A 20,518-nucleotide genomic window follows, 5' to 3' on the forward strand; every position below is an offset into this window, starting at 1 on the left:
GCAGCCACACCGGAAGCGGCCTCCGAGAGTCCTTTCCGCTTCCGGGATCATCGCCTGCCGAATGAGGGCACGGCTGCCAAGGTTACCTTTTTGGATTTCCGGTTCCTCATCAACACTCTGCAGGCTCCTCCTCCACCTGAGCCCTGAAAGGCTCCTGTCAGTGGCACTGCTGAGGCTGCAGCCCTAGCCACGCTTACCTGGGAGTAAGCCCCATGGACTGTAATGGGGCTGACTTCTGAGTAGACACGCGTAGGCTGGGGCTCTAGGGCTGCAGTCCTGTCCACACTTACCTGGGAGTAAGCCCCATTGAATGTAATGGGGCTGACTTCTGAGTAGACACGCGTTGGCTGGGGCTCTAGGGCTGCAATCCTGTCCACACTTACCTGGGAGTAAGCCCCATTGAATGTAATGGGGCTGACTTCTGAGTAGACCTTCATAGGATGGGGCTACAGAAATTGAAAATTAGAAAAACCACCTCCTCCCCCCACCCCCATCCTGCTTGCTCCCCCAAGAGGTGCAAGCAGCTATTAGAGCTCCCAATTCTATTCAACTTTCCAGTGCAAGTGCAGCCTTGTCAGCGGAGAATGTGCTGCATCTTGTTGGGGGGGGATAGTCACAGAGGCCTGTGCATTGTGGTTGCACCGGTACTGGAAAGATGGATAGGAGTGGGCCCGGAGTCTCTGGCCGCTCACTCCCCTTACTCCATCGCCTTCCCCCACCCCCAGTTCTGCTTGCCCCCCAAACCCCCAAAGCAAGGGAAACAAGTGGCCAAAGACTGTGATCCCTTCTGCCCCTGCCAAAGAGTGCCATTTTTTTTCCAGCAATTTTTGCAAGAGATGTGATCGGCAATGGGGGGGGGGGGAACTGCACAGGTGAGTAGCCAAACTATTGCCTCCAGGAAGCCTGCAGCCCGGTGCAGTTGCTACCCCTGCATACACTTCAGATAGTGTTTTGTAGGACCTAACTCAGGGCCCAAACCTATCCAACTTTCCAGCACCGGTGCAGCTGCAATGCAGCCCTGATGGAAGGGAATAAATACTGCCTTCCCTTGAGGAGGCCTCTGTGACTGCTACCCCACCAAAGAATGCAGTTCATGCCCCATTGGCACTCCTGCACAGGCCCTGGAAAACTGGATAGGATTAGGCCCTCAGGCTGCAATCCTAACCACACTTTCCTGAGAGTAAGCCCCATTGACAAAATAGGACTTACTTCTGAGTAGACCTGCTTAGGATTGTGCCCAAAAACATATTTCCAAAAGTTGTGTTTCCTTAACCAGTAACCTTTTTATATCTTTCTTATAGTATTCACATAGCTATAAATATTCTAACTATTTATGGAAGTTGGGGAACATTCATCAGCTGCTTAATATCATCATATGCCCTAAAATGTTAAACAAACCCTTTTCTTCCATGTTTATTGGTAACATTAGAAAGAGGAAATGAACTTGTGGCAAAGCTGTCACTTTTATTGCAGCTAGCTTACCAAAAATGGAAATACTTAATTTCTTCTCTTTCTATATCTGTTTTCACATCTCAGCTATTGCAGTTATTTTTGCCTTTCTAGCAAATCATATCATCTAAGCAGGGAGTGAAATGTTCCTTTAAATTGTGACCCCTGGATAACCTTACTTGGACTGAAAAGAGGCAGTAGAGTAGACACATTCAATTGAAAAAAAAAATCTTTTTCTTTGTGAATTTATTTACAATTTAAATCAAGTATGTACACAAAATGTGTCCTTTTAACTTATCTGCTATCTGTATTTCTTCTTCACATAGCTGCCAACAATCTGACACAGTCTTTTAAAAAAGCAAAACAAAAATTTTTCAATAGCCAATGAAGGGATAGGCATATTCAGTGAGCCTAAGAACTATTTTTTGGCTAGAGGCATGTTTCTCATACTCTCCAGCATTTCACAGAGAAAAATAAGAACATTCCTGAGTACTTGCAATTCCCTATTCTTTCGGCAAGATCACTGACTGAACATACATATGCACACAGTTTTACATACTGCAGAAGAGTCTTCATCAGCTACACATTAAATGGATGCATGCATTTTTTTCACAAACATAAGAATATTTAGATATGTCACAGAGGTGTTTGAAAACACTGGTTACTTTTCTTTACTCAGAAGTAAACCCATTGTGTTCAATAAGACTTGGGCTGTAATCCTATCTTACCCGAAACACACTTCTAGTGATCATTTGGTTTCACCCATTGTAGAGCATCTGTCTGCAACATCTCTCTGAGCAGGCTGTGTCTCAGTAGGTGTGGAAAAATGGTGCTTTAGAAATAAAATAGACACATGGTCAAAAAACTGAATTGTTCTGGTACCATTTGTCTACTTCAGTGGTTCTCAAACTATGGGTTGGAACCCACTGGTTGGTCATGACCTGATTTTTGGTGGGGTGCCAAAGGGTGATGGGAAGATCAGATAACTAATTGCCTCAAGCCTTGAGGCTATTCAGAGCTCAGATACTGTAACTGCTAATTACCCTGCAAAGAGCTCAGCTCCTGCAGTTTGCAAGCATGTGTAAATATAGGGAGATAAATGTTTAAGGGTCTTTTTTTCTGGTTCATATTAATTATAATATGTAAAATATTGCTTTCTAGATCTCCTTTTTTAAAAGTCTGGTAAACCTAGGTGGGTTCCAACAGAGTGTCATTTAAAGAAGTGGGTCCTGGTGCTAAAAAGTTTGGGAACCACTGGTCTACTTTACTATGAGCCAATGTCAAAATGCTCCATCCTTCTCATTTCACTTCTAGAAGCCATCTTTATTATATTCTCAAAAAGCAAAATGGGAACAGCAGCAGTTTTTCAAAGTACCAGAAAATAGTGACAAATGAAAACATATGCTTTATTTTAAACATATGCTTTATTTTAAACTGCAATTTAAGCAGAACTTTTAACCCCATCTACAGTTTGTGCTGAATGGGACTGCACAAAAACAGGTTTCTCATCTACTCCCAGTTTTCACAAGGAGCAGAAAAGAATTTGCGCCATTCCATTCAGGTTGCAAGTTGGGGGATCGCAAGAGTGCTCCATCAAACAAGCAAACAAAAATCCCTGCATTTAGAAAACTAGACAGGTTTCGAGGAGTTAGTAAACCTTCTCCCTAATATACTAGTTTTCTATGTGCAGGGATATTTTCCTGTGTGAGTTGGAAGATTGTTCAGGGTCCAATCCTATCCAACCTTCCAGTGCCAATGCAGCCGCAATGCAGCCCCAAGGTAAGGGAACAAACGTTCTCTTATCTGGAGAAGGCCACCCTGACTGCCCCTCTACTGCAGGATGCAGCACACACCCTACCAGCACAGCTGCATCCGTGCTGGAAAGTTAGATAGGATTTCGCCCTCAGTCATGTGAACCTCCATCTACAATCTGAAGTAATATAGCTCAGTAAAAGATTACTCTTATCTGTTGTTTATGGGAATTAGGTCTGATTTTATGAATTCCTGTGTTTCTTTGCTGGTGTTGTCCCATGCATGGAGGATACTAACCTGAACCAGAAACAAAGGCTATGCGTAACACATTTCCAACTATTTGATTTTTGCAATTTGTGCAGTTGTTAAAGGGGGACGATGTTGTAACCACAACTGGGGTTAAGGACTGCCAAATCATCAGCACTGTAAACACTGTTGAGGTGGTCCTAAAATGGTCTCCTGGGAAATTTTGGCTGGAATAAGAGCTACTGTGTTCCCTGCATTGTATGGCTTCTTTCAAGGTGTTATCATTTGAGGCAACTAAGATCATCATTAAATGATCTCTGTTTGATAAATGAGGAACTGATGGCGAAAGTCAGTCACTTAACCTGATTTTAATTTCTGATTTTAGAAATGGGATGTCAGAATGCCAGATGCAAGGGAGAGCACCAGGATGAGGTCTCTTGTTATCTGGTGTGCTCCCTGGGGCATTTGGTGGGCCGCTGTGAGATACAGGAAGCTGGACTAGATGGGCCTATGGCCTGAAGAAGTGGGGCTGTTCTTATGTTCTTATGTTCTAACCAAGGCCACTAAGCAATATTAGGGAACTGAGGCCCAAATCCTAACCCACTTTCCAGCACTGGCATAGCAGTGCCAATGGGACTTGTGCTGCATCCTGCAGTTGGGTGGCACTCACAGAGGCCCCTCAAAGTAATGGAATGCTTACCTCAGAGCTGCATTGCCCTTATGCCAGTGCTGGAAAGTGAGTTAGGATTGTGCCCTGACTGACATAATATGTTGCAAAGACAATATAATACAACATTCATGCATGTGGTTTAAAAGATGAAACAACTTCAAGGATGAGAAGGGAGTTCTTGTAACCTTTTTGGTCAAATCCAAAAATGAGGGATTCTGTAAAAGTTAATGTAAGAAAAATACTATGTATCATGACGGTTTTGGTTTCTGTTTTGGCAAACTTCCATTATTAAGTTTTGATGTGTTTTCCCCACAGAGCAGGGGTGTGCAAAGCTTGAGACTTGACTGTCTCCTTCATCAGGCTAGCAGACCTTCCAGAATATGGAGGCAGCAAGGGACAATTTTGGATTGCTGATAAAGGGCTGTTTGTGAAGTTAGGTCATACATTTTAGTTGCCCTTTTAACCCTGTCTAATATAGGCTATGATTGTATGCACACTCATTTACTTAGATGTCAGGGTTAACCTACTTGGGCTGCAATATTATGCACAGTTTCCTGGGAGTAAGTTCCATTGAAATTAATAGGGCTTGTTTTTGATTAGACATGCACAGGCCTGCACTATAAAATATCTTTGGTCCTTAGTGTTATCTTTTAACTTAAATAGGAGATGGGGGGGAATTGGCCAATCAGTATCAGGACTGTGGTGCATACAAAGGTCTAGTTAGTCCTTTCTTTATGTGCCATCATCTGGCAGCCATGCCTGCTACTTCTGTTCAGTTAGGTTGTTGTATCAGACCATCATCTGCTTGTCCTTTCATCAGATTGTGGAAAGCTTCAGTGCTGCTGAAAGGCCCTTAATGTGGAAAGATGAGCCCCACTGGATCAGGCCAAAGGCCCATCTAGTTCAGCTTTCTGTATTTCACAGTGGCCCACCAGATGCTTCAGGGAGCACACAAGACAACAAGAGACCTGCAACCTAGTGCCACTCCCTTGCATCTGGCATTCTGAGGTAGCCTACTTCTATAATCAGGAGGTTGAACATACACATCATGGCTTGTAACCATGATGGATGTTTCCTCCAGGGTCCCTGTCAATGAGAGCTTAGTTCCAGAGTGTTAGCATTATGTTTTCCTAAAGCTATTGGGCTACAAGCATCAGTAGCCTAGCTGTTTAACCCATTTCTGCCCAGCCCACTGGTGTATATAGGGCCTAGCAGAGGGTCTAGGTAAAGGGAGTAATTTGTACCCAGGCCCAGGGTCAGAAAGTGGGCCCAGGAGCCAAAGAAGGGGGCTCAGAAATTTCCTGGGCTCTTATATTTTCCAATCTCACCCAGACTCACTGCCCACTCAGGATGCTGGGGGCATTACCATGGGCCCATGGCAACGACTACTTCCATAAGGCATACACACCAGGCCCAGGAATTCCGTAACAGTGTCACATCTGGGAAGAAACTGACCTGCTACAGTAGTTCTTTGTCTTGTGGATCTACTAACCATGAAGGAGTGTATAGAGCTCAGAGACACAGTTGCAGGGCTGCAGCTACTGCAGAAGTCAGTGGAGTACACAGGACACTCTCCTTTCTAGTGTGAGCCTAAATACATTGCTACTAATCTCCTGCAATGATTTTCTATACCTGAAAGATTTTAGAGAGACTTAGGAGTATCTTTTGTTTTCCATATTACTATATCTAGCTGCCAACACTGAGTAGGCAGGTAGACCTGAGCGCTGCATTATGAAGTCTGGTAGACCTGAACTCCAATTCTGGCTGTTGCCACTTTCCCCCTGCCTGTTTTGCCCAGTTCTGCCACCTCCCACTCTGTTTCACCCCCCCCCCCCTCTTTGGGAAGAAACTTTGTATCCTTGATAAACTTCTTCTCAGGCCCTGGGTGTATACATTTGATCCCTGTGGCGTATATGCAACGTTGGGCAGAAATGGTTTAACTCCACTTTGCACTCAGTCCCAGAGAAGTGTGCAAGAGCCATCAACCAGCCCTAATTACCAAGAGAACTGCAATGTCTTGAAGATGTTTTAAAGTACAGTTTTTAAGCACAGTTTAAAGTACAATTCATTGTCTTATGTCTTGGAACTCTGGATCAGACTGTAGTCAGAAAAACTTAAAACCAGAAGCCAGATGTACAAATAATGACTGCGCTGATGAATTCCCTGAAATTCTTGCATGGTATGTATCTACAATGAAGAATGTCTCCTGTCTGCTGTACTGGCCAATCTAAACAGTGGTTCTCAAACTTTTAGCACTGGGACCCACTTTTTAGAATGAGAACCTGCCAGGACCCAATGGAAATCATGTCATGACCGCAAGTGACATAATCAAGCAGGAAGAGTTTTCACAATCCTAGGCAAGCAATCCTACCCACACTTACCCAGGAGTAAGTCCCATTTACTTTCATTGTTAAAAACAAATACATAGCAGCTTGTTAAAAGTACAGGTCTGCAGCATTTCCCTATATGAGCCACTGACCATGGTAGCATCAAATCTATTAAGAATAAAATATTGAAATGAATGGGGACCCACCTGCAATGGGTTCACAACCCACTTAGTGGGTCCCAACCCACAGTTTGAGAAACACTGATCTAACATGCAGTAAATCTGATTTCTCTGCAATCCACACTTTTGGAGAGGGAGAGCGTGGAAGGGAAAAATGAGGGGAAAATGGGTGAGCCCAAAAAAGTAACTTGGGGTGTGAAAGACAGGAATGGGGGGGGGGAAATAGGAGTGTAAGGGCACAATCCTAAGCAGGTCTACTCAGAAGTAAGTCCTATTATGTTCAGTGGGACTTACTCCCAGGAAAGTGAGGTTAGGATTGCAGCCTAAAAGCAGTGGAGGCGCATTGGGGTCTGTTGCCTAGGGAAAAAATAGCAGGGCGACTGATCTTCAAGTCCCCATGCTGGGCTCTGAAAAGGAGCGCTGGAAAAACTTCTTCCTGGCTGTCCTGGGAGTGCGGCAAGAGGGGGAAGACCAGAAAAGGACAAAGGAGCCGGGAGGGAGAAGGATGGGGTGGAGACGGGGGAGGAGTGAAAGGGGGCTGGAGAGGAGAGGGATGGGAGCGAGCAGATGGGGGGATGGAGGGGGAGTCAGGCGGCGCTGCTGGGACTCTGTCGGTGGGGGGTCCGGGGCACCGTAACCTGAAACCAGCCCGCATCGGGGCCGGAGGAAGAGGCGGCGGCGGCGGCAGCTCGAGTGGACGGTGAGCGGGGCCCCCCGAAGCCCCTCCGGGAAGGAAGGGGGCAGGAGGGAGCGCAGAGCGCCACGGAGCTCCCATTGTGCCTGCAGACCCCGGGGTGGCGGCTCCCCCCTTCCCCCTGCCTTGGGCGGTTCTTGCTGGCGGGGCCTCCGCTCCGCGGCTGCTTTGTCTCCCCGCGCTGCTGCTGGGGAGCCGGGCGCCGCCGCCTGCCCACGAGTGCCGGGCTGGGAGAAGGGCAGGGCGAGGCGAGGCGAGCGCGAAGACTGTGGGCTGCGCTCCGCGCCTGCCGCTGGGGACTGCAGCAGTCCCCACTGCCGGAGTTGGGACGAAGTTCCCACTCCAACTCCCCGCTCGCCCTGCACCAGCCCCTGCTGCGCTGCCTGCGCCCTCCTTTCCAGGGGACGCCCGGGCCTGGTGACTGCCCTGCGGACACAGGGGGGGCTTAAGGAAGAGTGCAACCCCAGGGCCGGCCCATCCGTGAGGCCAGCTGAGGCAGTTGCCTCAGGCAGCAGGTTGACAGGGGCCACCCACTGCCACTGTGCCTTCACTTTCCACTCCCTGGCATGCAAAAGGAGGAGGGGGACAGAGCCCAGGTATAGCAGTGACTAGAATGTCTCTGACTTTCTAGTCCACCACTCTCCTCTCCTCCTCTACCCTTCCTCTTCTCAGTGGTGGTCCTGGAGGGGGGGGGCAGAATGCTAAGTTTTATCAGGTGCAGGACACCTGTGTAAAGCACCCCAACCTTCAGAGGCACTGCCTCTACTACCCTTTTTTCTTTCTTCCTTTTCCAGATCAGGGAGTGAGAAGAGCGGAGACTGGCCCATTACCACTAAGGGAGGACCATCGTTTTAGCACACAACTTCAGGTACTGGAAGCTCTTGGACTGGCCTTCACTGAGTCACAGGAGCCCAAATCCTAACCAACTTTCCAGCACTGATGTAGCTACGCCAATGGGACATGTGCTGCATCCTGCAGTCAGGTGGCAGTCACAGAGGCATCCTCAAGAAAAGGGAATGTTTGTTCCCTTACCTCTGAGCTGCATTGCCCTTACCCTGATGCTGGAAAATTGGTTAGGATTGCGCCCTGAATGAAGCATCCCATATGGAGAAAGAAAATTGAGATGATTGGCTCTGCCCATGTGGTTGCTTTATTCACACAAGCCTCTCCCAGCCCACATGGGACTGCATGCATGAGAGGGAAGTGGCTGCCACTTTTGTGTTTCCTTTCTGAATGTGACCTATGTATAATGTAGGAATCCTTATCAGTAATAGCAATGTACGTAGGGAGCTATAATGTTTATTCTACATGAATGAATCCAGATTAAAGAAGGCAAAGTTTGTTTCTGTGTCATTACTGACAGCTGTCCAGGCATATATTTTCATTATCAGTGGATTAAAAATGGATTTTTGATCAGTGGATCAAAAATGGGTTAAAAGTGCTTGCTTTAGGCTGGATCATACCTCTCATTAATGGACCTTTGTGCAACTTGATCAGAATACTAGTGATAATGGTGGAGGGAGGAGGCAGCACAACTTGCTAGATTTGGGCTAGTCCTACCCAGGTGTATGAAAATGTATTGACGGCTATAGTGGTCTTTGTACAGTATTATGAAGAGTTGACTTCAAATGATGAAGAGTTAATAGCATCTTACATTTATAAGGCATATCAGGCTGCCTGAATGTTGGTGGCGCAAAAGGCTTTTAATCTGTGGGTCCCAGGTTCAAGTTCCTATTTGGGCAAAACAGGTTTTTTTTAGGGAGGGACCATAGATCATCTGTTGCGGATGCAAAAGATCCCAGGTTGCATCTCCAGAGAAGGCAGAAGAAAAAAAAGTCCTATCTGGAAACTTGGAGAGCTGCTGTCACTCAGTGTTGACTATACCAGGCTAGATGACCAGTGGTCAGAATGGCAGCTGCCTATGTTCAAAAATTACTTCTGGAGTATACTACTGTCTTTTTTCACTGGGAAAGGTGTGACTGTAGGCAGAAATTCCTGTCTCTGATAAAAGAATAAAAACCACTAGGACAGGGGTACCTTATTATCACTTCTTCTATTGAGTAGCCTTAAATTGTATTGACTTGGGCTGACATGGTTAATGATTGTTACAAGCCAAAGGGTAGATTTAATAAGTGTGAGATGAAATAATCATCAATCATGCAAAAGTCCCCAACTTATAGGACAGCTTCTGTGCCTGCAAAATTATCTGTGCCCATCGAAGCTGCCACATGCCTTGGTGCAGAATCTCTCTATCGCAACATGTCTACATACATTTGTTTTCTTTTTTCCAGGTACCCAGAATGTCCTGGCTGCTCCACTGTTGTACGCTCTGACAATGAGCATCAACTCTTCCCTCAGTTATGAGAAGGGCTTGAGGAACCTTACGTTGCTGGAAGACGGGGCTGGCAGAGTTACAGAGTCCATTGCTATTATCATCATTGCTATTTTCATTTGTTTGGGAAATCTGGTGATTGTCCTTACTCTTTACAAGAAGTCGTACCTCCTCACGCTCAGCAACAAGTTTGTTTTCAGCCTGACCCTGTCCAACTTACTTCTCTCGGTACTGGTGCTTCCCTTTGTGGTGACCAGTTCCATTCGGCGGGAATGGATCTTCGGAGTCGTTTGGTGCAATTTCTCTGCCCTACTCTATATGCTGATCAGCTCTGCCAGCATGCTCACTCTGGGACTCATAGCTATAGACCGGTATGCTACTATTACATTATGCACTGTTTCCTATTTGTGGCCTGTCAGAATTAGGTACCAAATTTTTACTGGGTTACAATTCAGTGGATAGCTTATTATTTACAAAACTGTTTTTAAAAAACACCTCAGTATCCTACAAGCTGTCTTCTGAGTCCTTTATCCAGGAATAACCCCATCCAAACCCTATTTGGACTTCATAATAGTCTCAAAAGATTCCTTCAACTGACCTATTCTTGTAGTTTTCAGAAGTGTAACTGAGGACACAATCCTATCCAACTTTCTGACTTTGATGCAGCTGCAATGCAGCCCTGAGGTCAGGGAACAAACGTTCCCGTGGCTTGAGGAGGTTTCCGTGACTGCCTACCCACTACAAGATGCAGTGCATGCTCCATTGGCACAGATGCATCAGTGCTGGAAAGTTGGATAGGATTGGGCCCTAAGTTATCTTTGGTCAATCATTTTTGTTGTTGTTGTTCCCTGAGCTATATTACACTGTCTCCTCCAAAGTGCACAAGACATTTTGCTAAGTTACTTTGCTAGTTCTGAAAAGATCTCTCTCATCTTTCTTTCTTAAGGATTTCCACCAATTTTCAATGTCTGTTTGTGTGTAAGTCTGTTTGTCAATGTCTGTTTGTCCCTTTGTGTGAAAGTTCATGTGCAGACTGTCACAGTGCTTCACAGTGCGATCCTATGCCTATTCAGAAGTAAGCCCCACTGTGATTAATGGGTTTGTTTCCAGGTAATTATGTACACCATCCTCCCTACTTAAATACAGGTTAGGTTCCAGAGTCTATACTTGGGCATGCTGACCATTTCCTTCATTTTCTCCCTCCCTTCTGCCCCCAGGAATCCCCAGTGTTATTGAATTGTTGTTGTTTTTTCCCTGTTGCCAAAGCAAAGAGTTGCCATTTTCAGAGTTATTGAACTTTTGTCTCAAAGAAGCTTCTGTTGTTTTGCGATGACTTCACAGCTGTGCCTTCTTTAAAGGCCTGACCATATCCTGACCAATTTGTAAGTATGATGTTCTTAACTTGAACATCTGCAAGTCAAGGACTTTATAGGATTGCACTTTAGGCCTGTTGAAAAGGCTCTAATATCTGTTTTGAATGGGTAGTTTTAGCACTTCAATACCTAGTGCAGATATGTGAGGCATTTCAGCTTATACTGGGGTCCCATCGCAGCAACAACTGGGACTGCTGTACCAGTGTGGATTGTGCAGTTCATCTGGTTTTCCTCCCATTATAAAGAGGGGATATGTCTGAATGAAAAGGAAATGCTCCATAAGGACATTTCAGGGCTCCAGCTGTCATCTTTAGCACCCTTTCAAAAGAGCAGGAAGTTGTTCTCTGGGTTGTACCCTAAGAGATGCAAGCCTCTTTCAACTTTCTGAAGCCAATCTGGTTCATTTGGCCAAACTGGATTTTAATTGCTTTGTTTATTAAGCCATTTCTGCCCAATGTTGCATATACGCAACAGGGACCAAATGTGTACACCTGTGGGCCAGGCAAAAATGGGTTAAAATAATTTTTTGTTTAATTGAAAAACAGACACAAGGCAGCTGGCATTTTGTTTTATAGGGTATTCTAACAGGACAACATAGGACTGTCAATATTGAATCCACCTGATCTTTTGATATACACATGGAAAGCCCACCATACATTTTAATAAATGTAATGCATGACTCCATGTTTCACCTTAAGGGGGTTTGAGAAAGTTGACACACATAGGATGTTCACTGATAACAAGCAACAGGGTACATTTTTACATTTTCCAAAACATTTTACATTCTCCAAAAGAAGAATGGGGAAAGCAGAGAAGAGGAAGTAGCAGGGAATGGGCACAGATCAATTAATGGGGGATTCCGTGGAAAGAGTAAGCAAAGAGACACACCTGTTAGCTCCAAGTAATAATGTAAATTATTGCACTAGAGAAGCAAACACATGAATGGGACATTACATTTCAACAAGTATTCCCTCTCTGATGGTGCAAAATGACAGCATGCCTCCTTCATAAGGCAGCATGTTATATGAATGGTCCCAGTTGCAGTATACACGCTCATTTAATATCACAGAAATCAGCTGATGCACTGACATGTATAATTACAAAATGAATCACAATAATAGATGCACAGAGAGTTTTAAACACGCCTTTAGCCTCATTACTTCCTGAGCATTCAGATCCAAACTGTACAATTCTTCTTAATACAGGTGTGCGCTACTTAATTATGGGAATACGTTCTCCAATCCCTGTTATGTGATTAGGTTGTTAAACGAACATTCAGCCCAATATAGTGCCTTTGTTGTTTAAACAGACACTCCCTGCCAGATACTCACTGGCTGCACAGGCTACTGGAGACCAATTGCCTCTTCTTTGCATTAAGAGCATCTTTGTTGTTCAGGCTATCAGAGTCCTGACTGCCTCATTAAGAGCCTCTTTGTTGTGTAAACAGTCACTCTAGGCCAGGGGTGTCCAAAGTTTTTGGCAGGAGGGCCACATCATCTCTCTGATACTGTGTCAGGGGCCGGGGAAGAAAATAATTAATTCACATTTAAAATTTGAATAAATTTACATAGGTTTACATAAATGAATATATTAAAGATGAACTTATATGAATGAATGAAGGTCTTGCAATAGCTCAAGGCCTATAAAAGGCCTTGCACAAAGCAAGGCTGGCCTTTCCTTTGCTGCTGCTACTGCATCACAGACGTGAAACAGCCAGCAATGGAGGGAGCCCTCATTCCACAGCTCATGTGAGAGGTCAGCAGTCACCCTCACACTGAGAGCAGTTGCGTCGGGCCAGTGTGGGCTCCAACAAATCTCCAGAGGGCCAGAGGCTCATTGGAGACTGGGGGCTCCCTGAGGTCCGCATTGAGAGGCCTCGAGGGCTGCAAGTGGCCCCAGGGCCGGGGTTTGGGCACCCCTGCTCTAGGCTATGGGAGACCAGACTGCTTCATTAAGAGCCTGTCTGCTGTGCTTTGACCACCATCATATATGCGGTCTGTTGTTAAGCGGAAGGTTGTTTAGTGGCGCACGCCTGTACTTTTGTAGGCTCTCTCGATGGTCACCCATTTTGCTGAGCATTTGGGTGAATTAAATAAGCACAAAGAAGCTAGATTTCAATAGATCAAGTCATTTTCCTACTCATTGCATGCTTGTGATATTGCTACATCTCCTTTTATGTTTTTCAGGTACTATGCTGTCCTGTATCCAATGGTTTACCCCATGAAGATTACAGGAAACAGAGCAGTTGTTGCCATTGTGTACGTGTGGCTCCATTCTCTCATTGGATGCCTTCCTCCTCTCTTTGGCTGGTCTTCCTTGGAGTTTGATCAGTTCAAATGGATGTGCGTGGCTGCATGGCATAAAGAAGCAGGTTACACTGCTTTTTGGCAGATTTGGTGTGCTTTGCTGCCTTTCCTAGTTATGATGATTTGCTATGGATTTATATTCCGCGTGGCTAGGATTAAAGCACGAAAGATTCACTGTGGGAGCGTGGTCATTGTAGAGGAAGATTCCCAAAGGAACGGGAGAAAGAACTCTAGCACTTCAACTTCCTCCTCAGGCAGTCGAAGGAATGCTTTCCAAGGGGTCGTTTATTCTGCCAATCAGTGCAAAGCATTGATAACAATCTTGGTTGTGATTGGTGCTTTTGTTATCACCTGGGGGCCTTACATGGTGGTGATTACCTCTGAGGCACTATGGGGGAAAAACAGCATTTCCCCTGCTTTGGAGACACTAGCAACATGGTTGTCTTTCACAAGTGCTATTTGCCACCCTTTGATTTATGGACTCTGGAATAAAACTGTACGCAAGGAATTACTGGGAATGTGCTTTGGAGACCGATATTACAGAGAGTCATTTGTACAACGGCAAAGGACATCCAGATTATTTAGTATTTCTAATCGGATCACAGGTAATAAAGCAATTACTTTTTTATTCTTTCTAAGTCATAAGGATAACAACAAATATGAGACAACATATTTGGTGGTGGGGCCCAAGGTGAAAGACAACAAATATGGCGTTTTCAAAACCTCATTCAGTCACATTTGCCAATGTTTCTAGAGCAGTGTTTCCCAAACTGTGTATCGGGACCCACCAGTGGGTTGCGAGCCAATTTTTAGTGGGTCATGAGTTTTTGAAACTTAAAAAAAAAAGCCATTGCAAGTAATCTTGCCCAATTTACTGAAGAAAATCATTAGCTGGAATGCTTACCTATGGTATGAAGTTCATACTCCCAAATTAAAGTGCTACATTTTCCAATTTTTGCTAGTAATTGTTGTGTCTTAGATCAGGTATAAACCCAGTTTCAGTCTTTTGTCTGATCTGGAAATCCCTAATTGCACATCTTGCACTCCATTTCAGCCTTCTGGGTACCTGTTATGTCCATAGTGGACCCGTGTTTCCCAGGATTTGGCTTCACAGAGGAGGGTTGTGGGGTTGTCTATCCTTACCCAAATCTTGATGAAGTTGCTGAGGCCTCTGGCGGGGTTCACACAAGCTGTTTATTCGAGTCAGCAGTTTCACAGTCATTGGACCCTGTTATGTCATTGGGCCTACTGCGCAAATCAATCCTCAAGGTGACCTCCGCCTGTTGCTTGTCACAGGTCTTGAAGGCCAAATGGGGGCACACTTCCACTCCTGGCTGGGGGGCAGCGGAGGTCCTGTTGGGGGCTGTGCCCCTGCCACACTGGGGAATGATGGGGCCCAAGGTGATGGGCAGGGGCACAGCCCCCAGCAGGACTTCTGCTGCCCCCCAACCAGTACTGGAGGCAGTGCCTGTGTTTCTTCCAGGGAGTACTGTAGCTCTGGGTTTCCTGGGGTGGAGTCCCAGGAGATGCCTCCAGCCCCTGGCTTGGGGTGAAGCCTGGTACCCCAGGGCAGCTGGGGGTAGAGAGGTCCTTATGCCCTGCCTGGGCCTGCTTGACCAAGGTTACGACCCTCCTTCCTCTCAAGGGACTCCTTGAGCCCCTTCCAGGCAATGTAAGGAGTTGGGGTTGCGAAAACGACCGAGTGGGGTTGCGAAAGCTTCCAACCTTCACCTCCTGGAGGAGGAGCAGCCTCCTCCGCTGGCTACCGGGCCCCTTATGAGCCCAGCAATTGACCCCACCCCTTTCAGCCATGTGATCAGCCTTAGATCTCGGGAGACATTCAGCATGGACAGCATGGTCTGGGCAGTACTCTTTGCTTACTCCCAAGGAGACCTGGGCCCCTGCTTCCCAGGAGACCCCTGCTCTTGAGGAGACTTGTGCTATTGGGCTGGGCCAGGGCCCAGCAACAGTATGCTGGAATGACTATAAAGATTTGGGGGAACAGTCCTTGAACTAGGAAGAGTCTAGCAAATCCCTACACACACATACTATAAGTACGGTCTCTAGCGGCCTTGGGAGCGCAAAACCATGATTATTAATTAATAATTTATAATTATTAATTTCTTTCTGGATATATATTTTTTGTCCGTGGGTTGCAATAGATCATCATTTTAAAAAGTGGGTCCCAGTGCTAAAACATTTGGGAAGCACTGTGCTAGGTAATTGTCCACAGTTCAATATTCAAGTAAATGGAAAAATAAGAATTACCCTGGCTTTGGTCCTCCTGTAGAGAAAATCACCCTACCATTAAAAATTTTAATTATAGAATCATGCCACAAGCCAATTGTTGGCTAGATTTTTCAGTAAGACCCCAGGTAGGGAACGTTTTTGCAGATGCTTTTTCAATTTCAGATCTCAGCTCCAAGATGCAGTTTCTTAATGGTGAAATTCTTTTGCAGACTTGGGACTATCTCCACATCTCACTGCTCTCATGGCAGGTGATCGGGCCTTAGGACACAGCAGCAGTACTGGAGATACAGGTTTCAGCTTCTCTCAGGATTCAGGTAACAACTGCTTTTTTTTTTTTTTTTTTTTTTTTGCATTCTGCATAGAGATTGTGAGAATTGTGTTATTATCTAGATATAACATAGTGCTGTGTTAAATGGAACTTTTAATCTTGGAAATTATGTTTAGGATTTTAGTTATTGTCTCATTTTATAGTGCAGATAAAACCGAACAAAAACTAGGGCTGCAATCTTATTTTCCTGAATTAAAAGTTAGTCCCATTGAAAAAGGTGGGGGCTAATAGTGATTTCCTGTACACATGTATAGGGTCCAGGTACATGCAATTTGTGAGTTATTGCTTAAGGGAAAGAACTACTCATTTTATTTTCAAAGGAGTTTCTTGATCACATCTGCTAGTTAACACAACTACAGGGGCAATGGGGAGGATCAGTGGAGGGATGGAAGATGTTCAAGCTTTTCTGTACACACTGATTTTCTCTTGCTAATGGTTCTCACGTCCTTTTCTCCTGCAACCAGTCAGCTTCCTGTGTCAGAAATACTGTTTCCTGGGGAAAAACAGGAAGGAAAAAAAGAGGCCAAGATAGGATGTTTGCAAGGGAAACTTGATAGGCACAGGAAGGGTTAACACTCTATGTACCTGTTTTCTATAGCAAATTCCCCTTGTCCCCATTAACATTGCAAGACAAACAACTGATTGACAAAACCCAATTTCCCTCACAATGTGTAGTTTCAGTCCTCAGAAAGCTGTCAAACTTCCTTTTCCCCTCACCAAAGATCTAAAATTGATGGAAATTCTAACATATACTTAGGATATGACTACTGTACTTCCATAAGATCTAAGCCATGTTCTCCTTTTAGGCACAGATGTCATGTTGCTTGAAGACTATAGTTCTGATGGAACTCATCAGCCACACTGTATTTATCCCCCTCGGCGAAGGAGTTCTGTGACATTTGAAGACGAAGTGGAACAAATGAAAGGTGTGCTAAAGCTGAGTGTTTTTACCAACTGTAATAAATAGAGGGAACTTCTTGCCATGAGAATTTCAGTGAGAATTCAAGAGAACTTCTTGCCATGAGAATTCATAACCTTCATTCTGATTTTGTTGCTTATTTTAATTTATGTATAAAAGCAAAAGCAGAAGAAAAAAAGTGGGAAAGATGGGAAGAAATTCAAAGTTTGTAAGGAATAGGTGGATTTGGGAGCAGAGGTGAAGCAGAGACCAAGTTGGCTGAACTATTCCCAGCTAAGAAGACACACAAGAGGAGCAAGAGAATGGAAGTGAAACACACAGAATGGACGCAGGATGAAAAAAACCATCTTAAAAACAGAGTGGTGTTGAGAATAGAAGGCAACCAAATAGAGGAAGTATAGATTGTAAGCACAGCATTAAAATGGAAAAGACAACCAGGAAGGCTCTGAGCTCAGCAAATTGTTCAAGGGCACCTTCTGAAAGTGCTACTGCAGATATTGGGGGAATAATTGACAGTAATTTGGAGGGAGGAGGGGAGAATGCACAGAAAACAATGAAATAAGACTTAGAACCTGCATGGAATAGCTTGGATCAGTCCTCCATTTTGTTAACTTTAGAATTCCATTACTCCATGTAGAATCCTGAACATCATATCCAATGATATGAAGCTATACCCATTGAAATACTAATCCTTTTCATCAGTGGTTTTCAATCTTTTTCATCTCATGGCACACTGATAAGGTGCTAAAATTGCCAAGGCACACCATTAGTTTTTGGACAATTGACAAGACATACGGCACTGCTGGCCAGGAGTTCACAACCTCCAATGGCCCTACTAATAAATGACCCTTTCCCAAATTCCCATGGCACACCTGTGACCATTTGTGGCACACCAATGCGCTGTGGCGCAGATCTTTACTGCACTGTAAATCACTGCTTTACACAATGTGACTATTTGATCCAAATTCATCCTTATGCCTGCGGTATATGTCGAGCTCCTATACAGTATTAAACTGCTCTCTGTATTTTCTCTCTTCAGAAGCAGCAAAGAATCCAGTTGTTCACGTCAAAGCTGAAGTTCATAAATCTCTGGACAGTTATGCATCCAGCTTGGCCAAAGCGATTGAAGCAGATGTGAGGATTGCCTTGTTTGGAGGAGATGCTTTGCCCGGCTCTTTGTTTCCAGTACGAAGTGTGACAGGCAGCAATGCATGCACACGTCGTGGGGGCAGGACGAATGTAGGCCAAAGACTACAGCTACAGTGTATTGAGGAAGGGAACACTTAAAAATGCTTCAAAAGGAACTGACAAAACCACTAAGGATGGAGGCCTGCTGTTCTTTTTAAAAGAAAAGGACCCTGAAAGGAGCCTCCAGTATTTTAGTCACAGACATTTGAAAATATGTGAAGACTTGTCTTAACAGTATTAGAATTTGTGAGTATATGTAAAATATTTACCCCACTCTGAAGGGCAGGGGTTAGAGCCACTATGGGCCTGAAAGGCTGCTCTGTGAGAGAACAGATCCCAAAACAGGGAAAATTAGGAGCAAAAAAGGGAAGGGACACACACTATTTGAATGATGAAATGCAAATTGTTTTCAGTGACACAGAACTCTGTGGTTCTGGTAACGTCTTCACATTTGTTTCCTCTTAGCTAGTCAGTTTAAGCTGTTTCTGCCCAATGTTGCATATACACAACAGGGACCAAATGTGTACACTTGTGGGCCAGGCAAAAATGGGTTAAAACTCTTTTTTTTCTCTTCCATCCTCTAATTTGATTACTGTTACAATTTCCTCCAAAGGTTCATTGAAAAAATCCAATTAAACTAATTGCCTTGATAGAAACTCTAGTATTCAGCAATGACTGACAGTTGGTATTTCATACTGAAATAAAATAAAATTGACGTGGAGACTAATGACAAGCACAATCCTAGACATTCCTGCTGAGAAGTGTTTCATATCAACCAGATAATGGTTGCAGCCCTAGAAAAGTAGCAAGGATTTGTTTTTTCCAGAGGTATATAATGGTGTAGACAAATTTATACATTGTTCTGCCTTGATGTATTCTGAGGAGCACCATGCATTTGGGTTGGGCTGATACACAACACTTGACCTATTTCTTATGTACAATCCATTTAATTTCCCTGACCCAAAGCCTAATTACAGTGTAGACCAGACCATTGATGCACAGGACTGGAATTCATTAAGATATGACTTCTGAGCATCCATGACATAATTTCTCTCTGTAGTCTCAGGTCATTCATGTGCCATCGAAGTGCTTAATACTACTTCATATGGCAGTGTACATGAACCTACTTGAAAGTCTCCGTCCCTGATTTCCAGAATTGATTTTAGAGGGGTTTCTTCCTTAGGTTCACAGAAAGAGCAAAATCTGGATCCCACTGAAACAACTGGGAATTTTGCTGTGCCAAAATTTAGCTGTTGTAGTCAGGCTTTGGCAAGCATTAGTAAATGGTGAGGTTCATTCTCAGGATGCTGAGGTAATAGAAGTGTTACTGTAACAGCTTAATATAGGTGAGGCAGTTTTGAATATGGAAGCCATTTAACTCTTAAATTTACACACTCTTCCTGTATCCCATCTACAAAAATTGAAACAATGTATACTGTATTTGTCTACTTAAATGAGATAAATTGCCAAGAGTACATAAATATTTACGGAGCAGTGATTGAAACATTTAGAGTGCCTCTGCTTCATTGAGAAATTAAAATGGCAGGTGTATGTTTATAGCTGTGTAACTTGTTTAATGCAGAAGACTTTCTGGAGGAGGAAAATCCCATAGTGGTGATTTGGGTTTTGTTTTTTGTTTTTGCTATGTATAAAGGAATTTATTTTACAGAGCAATCTATTTATTTAAAATACAGATGGAGCCTATTTACCCGCGTTAGTTCCGTGCCGTGACTTGGCGTGATTAACAAAAAACGCGTTCTGCTAAATTTCATAGAGTTACGCAAACACGCTGCAGCCTGACACTTCTGGATGGAAGGAAACTAGGGCAGCTGTTCTCAATCCCCTCCGTACTCAGCCCTCCTGTTGCCAGCTGTCCTGCTTCTTTCACAGTTGGAATGGTGAGCTTGCTTGGGAAGCCTCATCCTCTGTGTCCCAGGCAGCCTCCCAACAGCTCTGCAGGTTCTCCTCCTCCTCCTCTTTGCTGCTGCCATTCCTGCAGCCCTCCCTGGCCACTGCCATCATGGAAGCTCCTCTGCCCTGGAGCATTCTCAGACTTGTAGTCCGGCTCTCTGCTCACTTGTCACCCCTCACCAAGGCTTGCTTGGGAAGGCTTGCTGGAGCAGGAGAGCCTGCATCATCTGGGGGGGAGGAATTCTGCAAACACTCCCTGGGTTTTTTAAAGCAATCCCCTCCGTTGCTACCACACCTGCCCCTGCATGTTTGTGAGTGAGAGAGAGAGCTCCACCTCGCTGCACTGTTCTGGTTACACAGGGTTTTCCACCCCCCTCTTCAGCCTCGGCTGGTTCAGGGGGTCCAGGAATGTTCCTGTTCCTTCGCAAGGGGAACCTCTTCCATGGCTCCAGGGCTGTTCCCTGCCTGGGCAAGGCAGAGCCTTTTTGCAGTGTTTTGGGCTGCCTGGAAAGGGAGCGAGATGCCAGCGCAGGGCAAAGGGGGCTAAGGTGTGTGTGACTTTCAGTACCCTCACCCCATTTGCTTTGAGACAAA

At 44.8% G+C, this 20,518-nt stretch overlaps 1 protein-coding gene across 1 annotated transcript; it reads left to right on the forward strand.

The window, feature by feature from the left end:
* The first annotated feature begins 7,292 nt into the window (after positions 1–7,292).
* On the forward strand, positions 7,293–19,717 carry GPR161 (G protein-coupled receptor 161). The gene is made up of 7 exons (XM_066621002.1): positions 7,293–7,323; positions 8,112–8,185; positions 9,609–10,020; positions 13,209–13,933; positions 15,788–15,892; positions 16,713–16,832; positions 17,865–19,717. Exons 3-7 carry the CDS (start codon positions 9,653–9,655, stop codon positions 18,110–18,112), a joined length of 1,566 nt encoding a protein of 521 aa, XP_066477099.1. The 5' UTR covers positions 7,293–7,323; positions 8,112–8,185; positions 9,609–9,652; the 3' UTR covers positions 18,113–19,717.
* The last annotated feature ends 801 nt before the right edge of the window (positions 19,718–20,518 follow it).

This window comes from Tiliqua scincoides, chromosome 3, assembly GCF_035046505.1.
Source record: "Tiliqua scincoides isolate rTilSci1 chromosome 3, rTilSci1.hap2, whole genome shotgun sequence".
NCBI lineage: Eukaryota > Metazoa > Chordata > Lepidosauria > Squamata > Scincidae > Tiliqua > Tiliqua scincoides.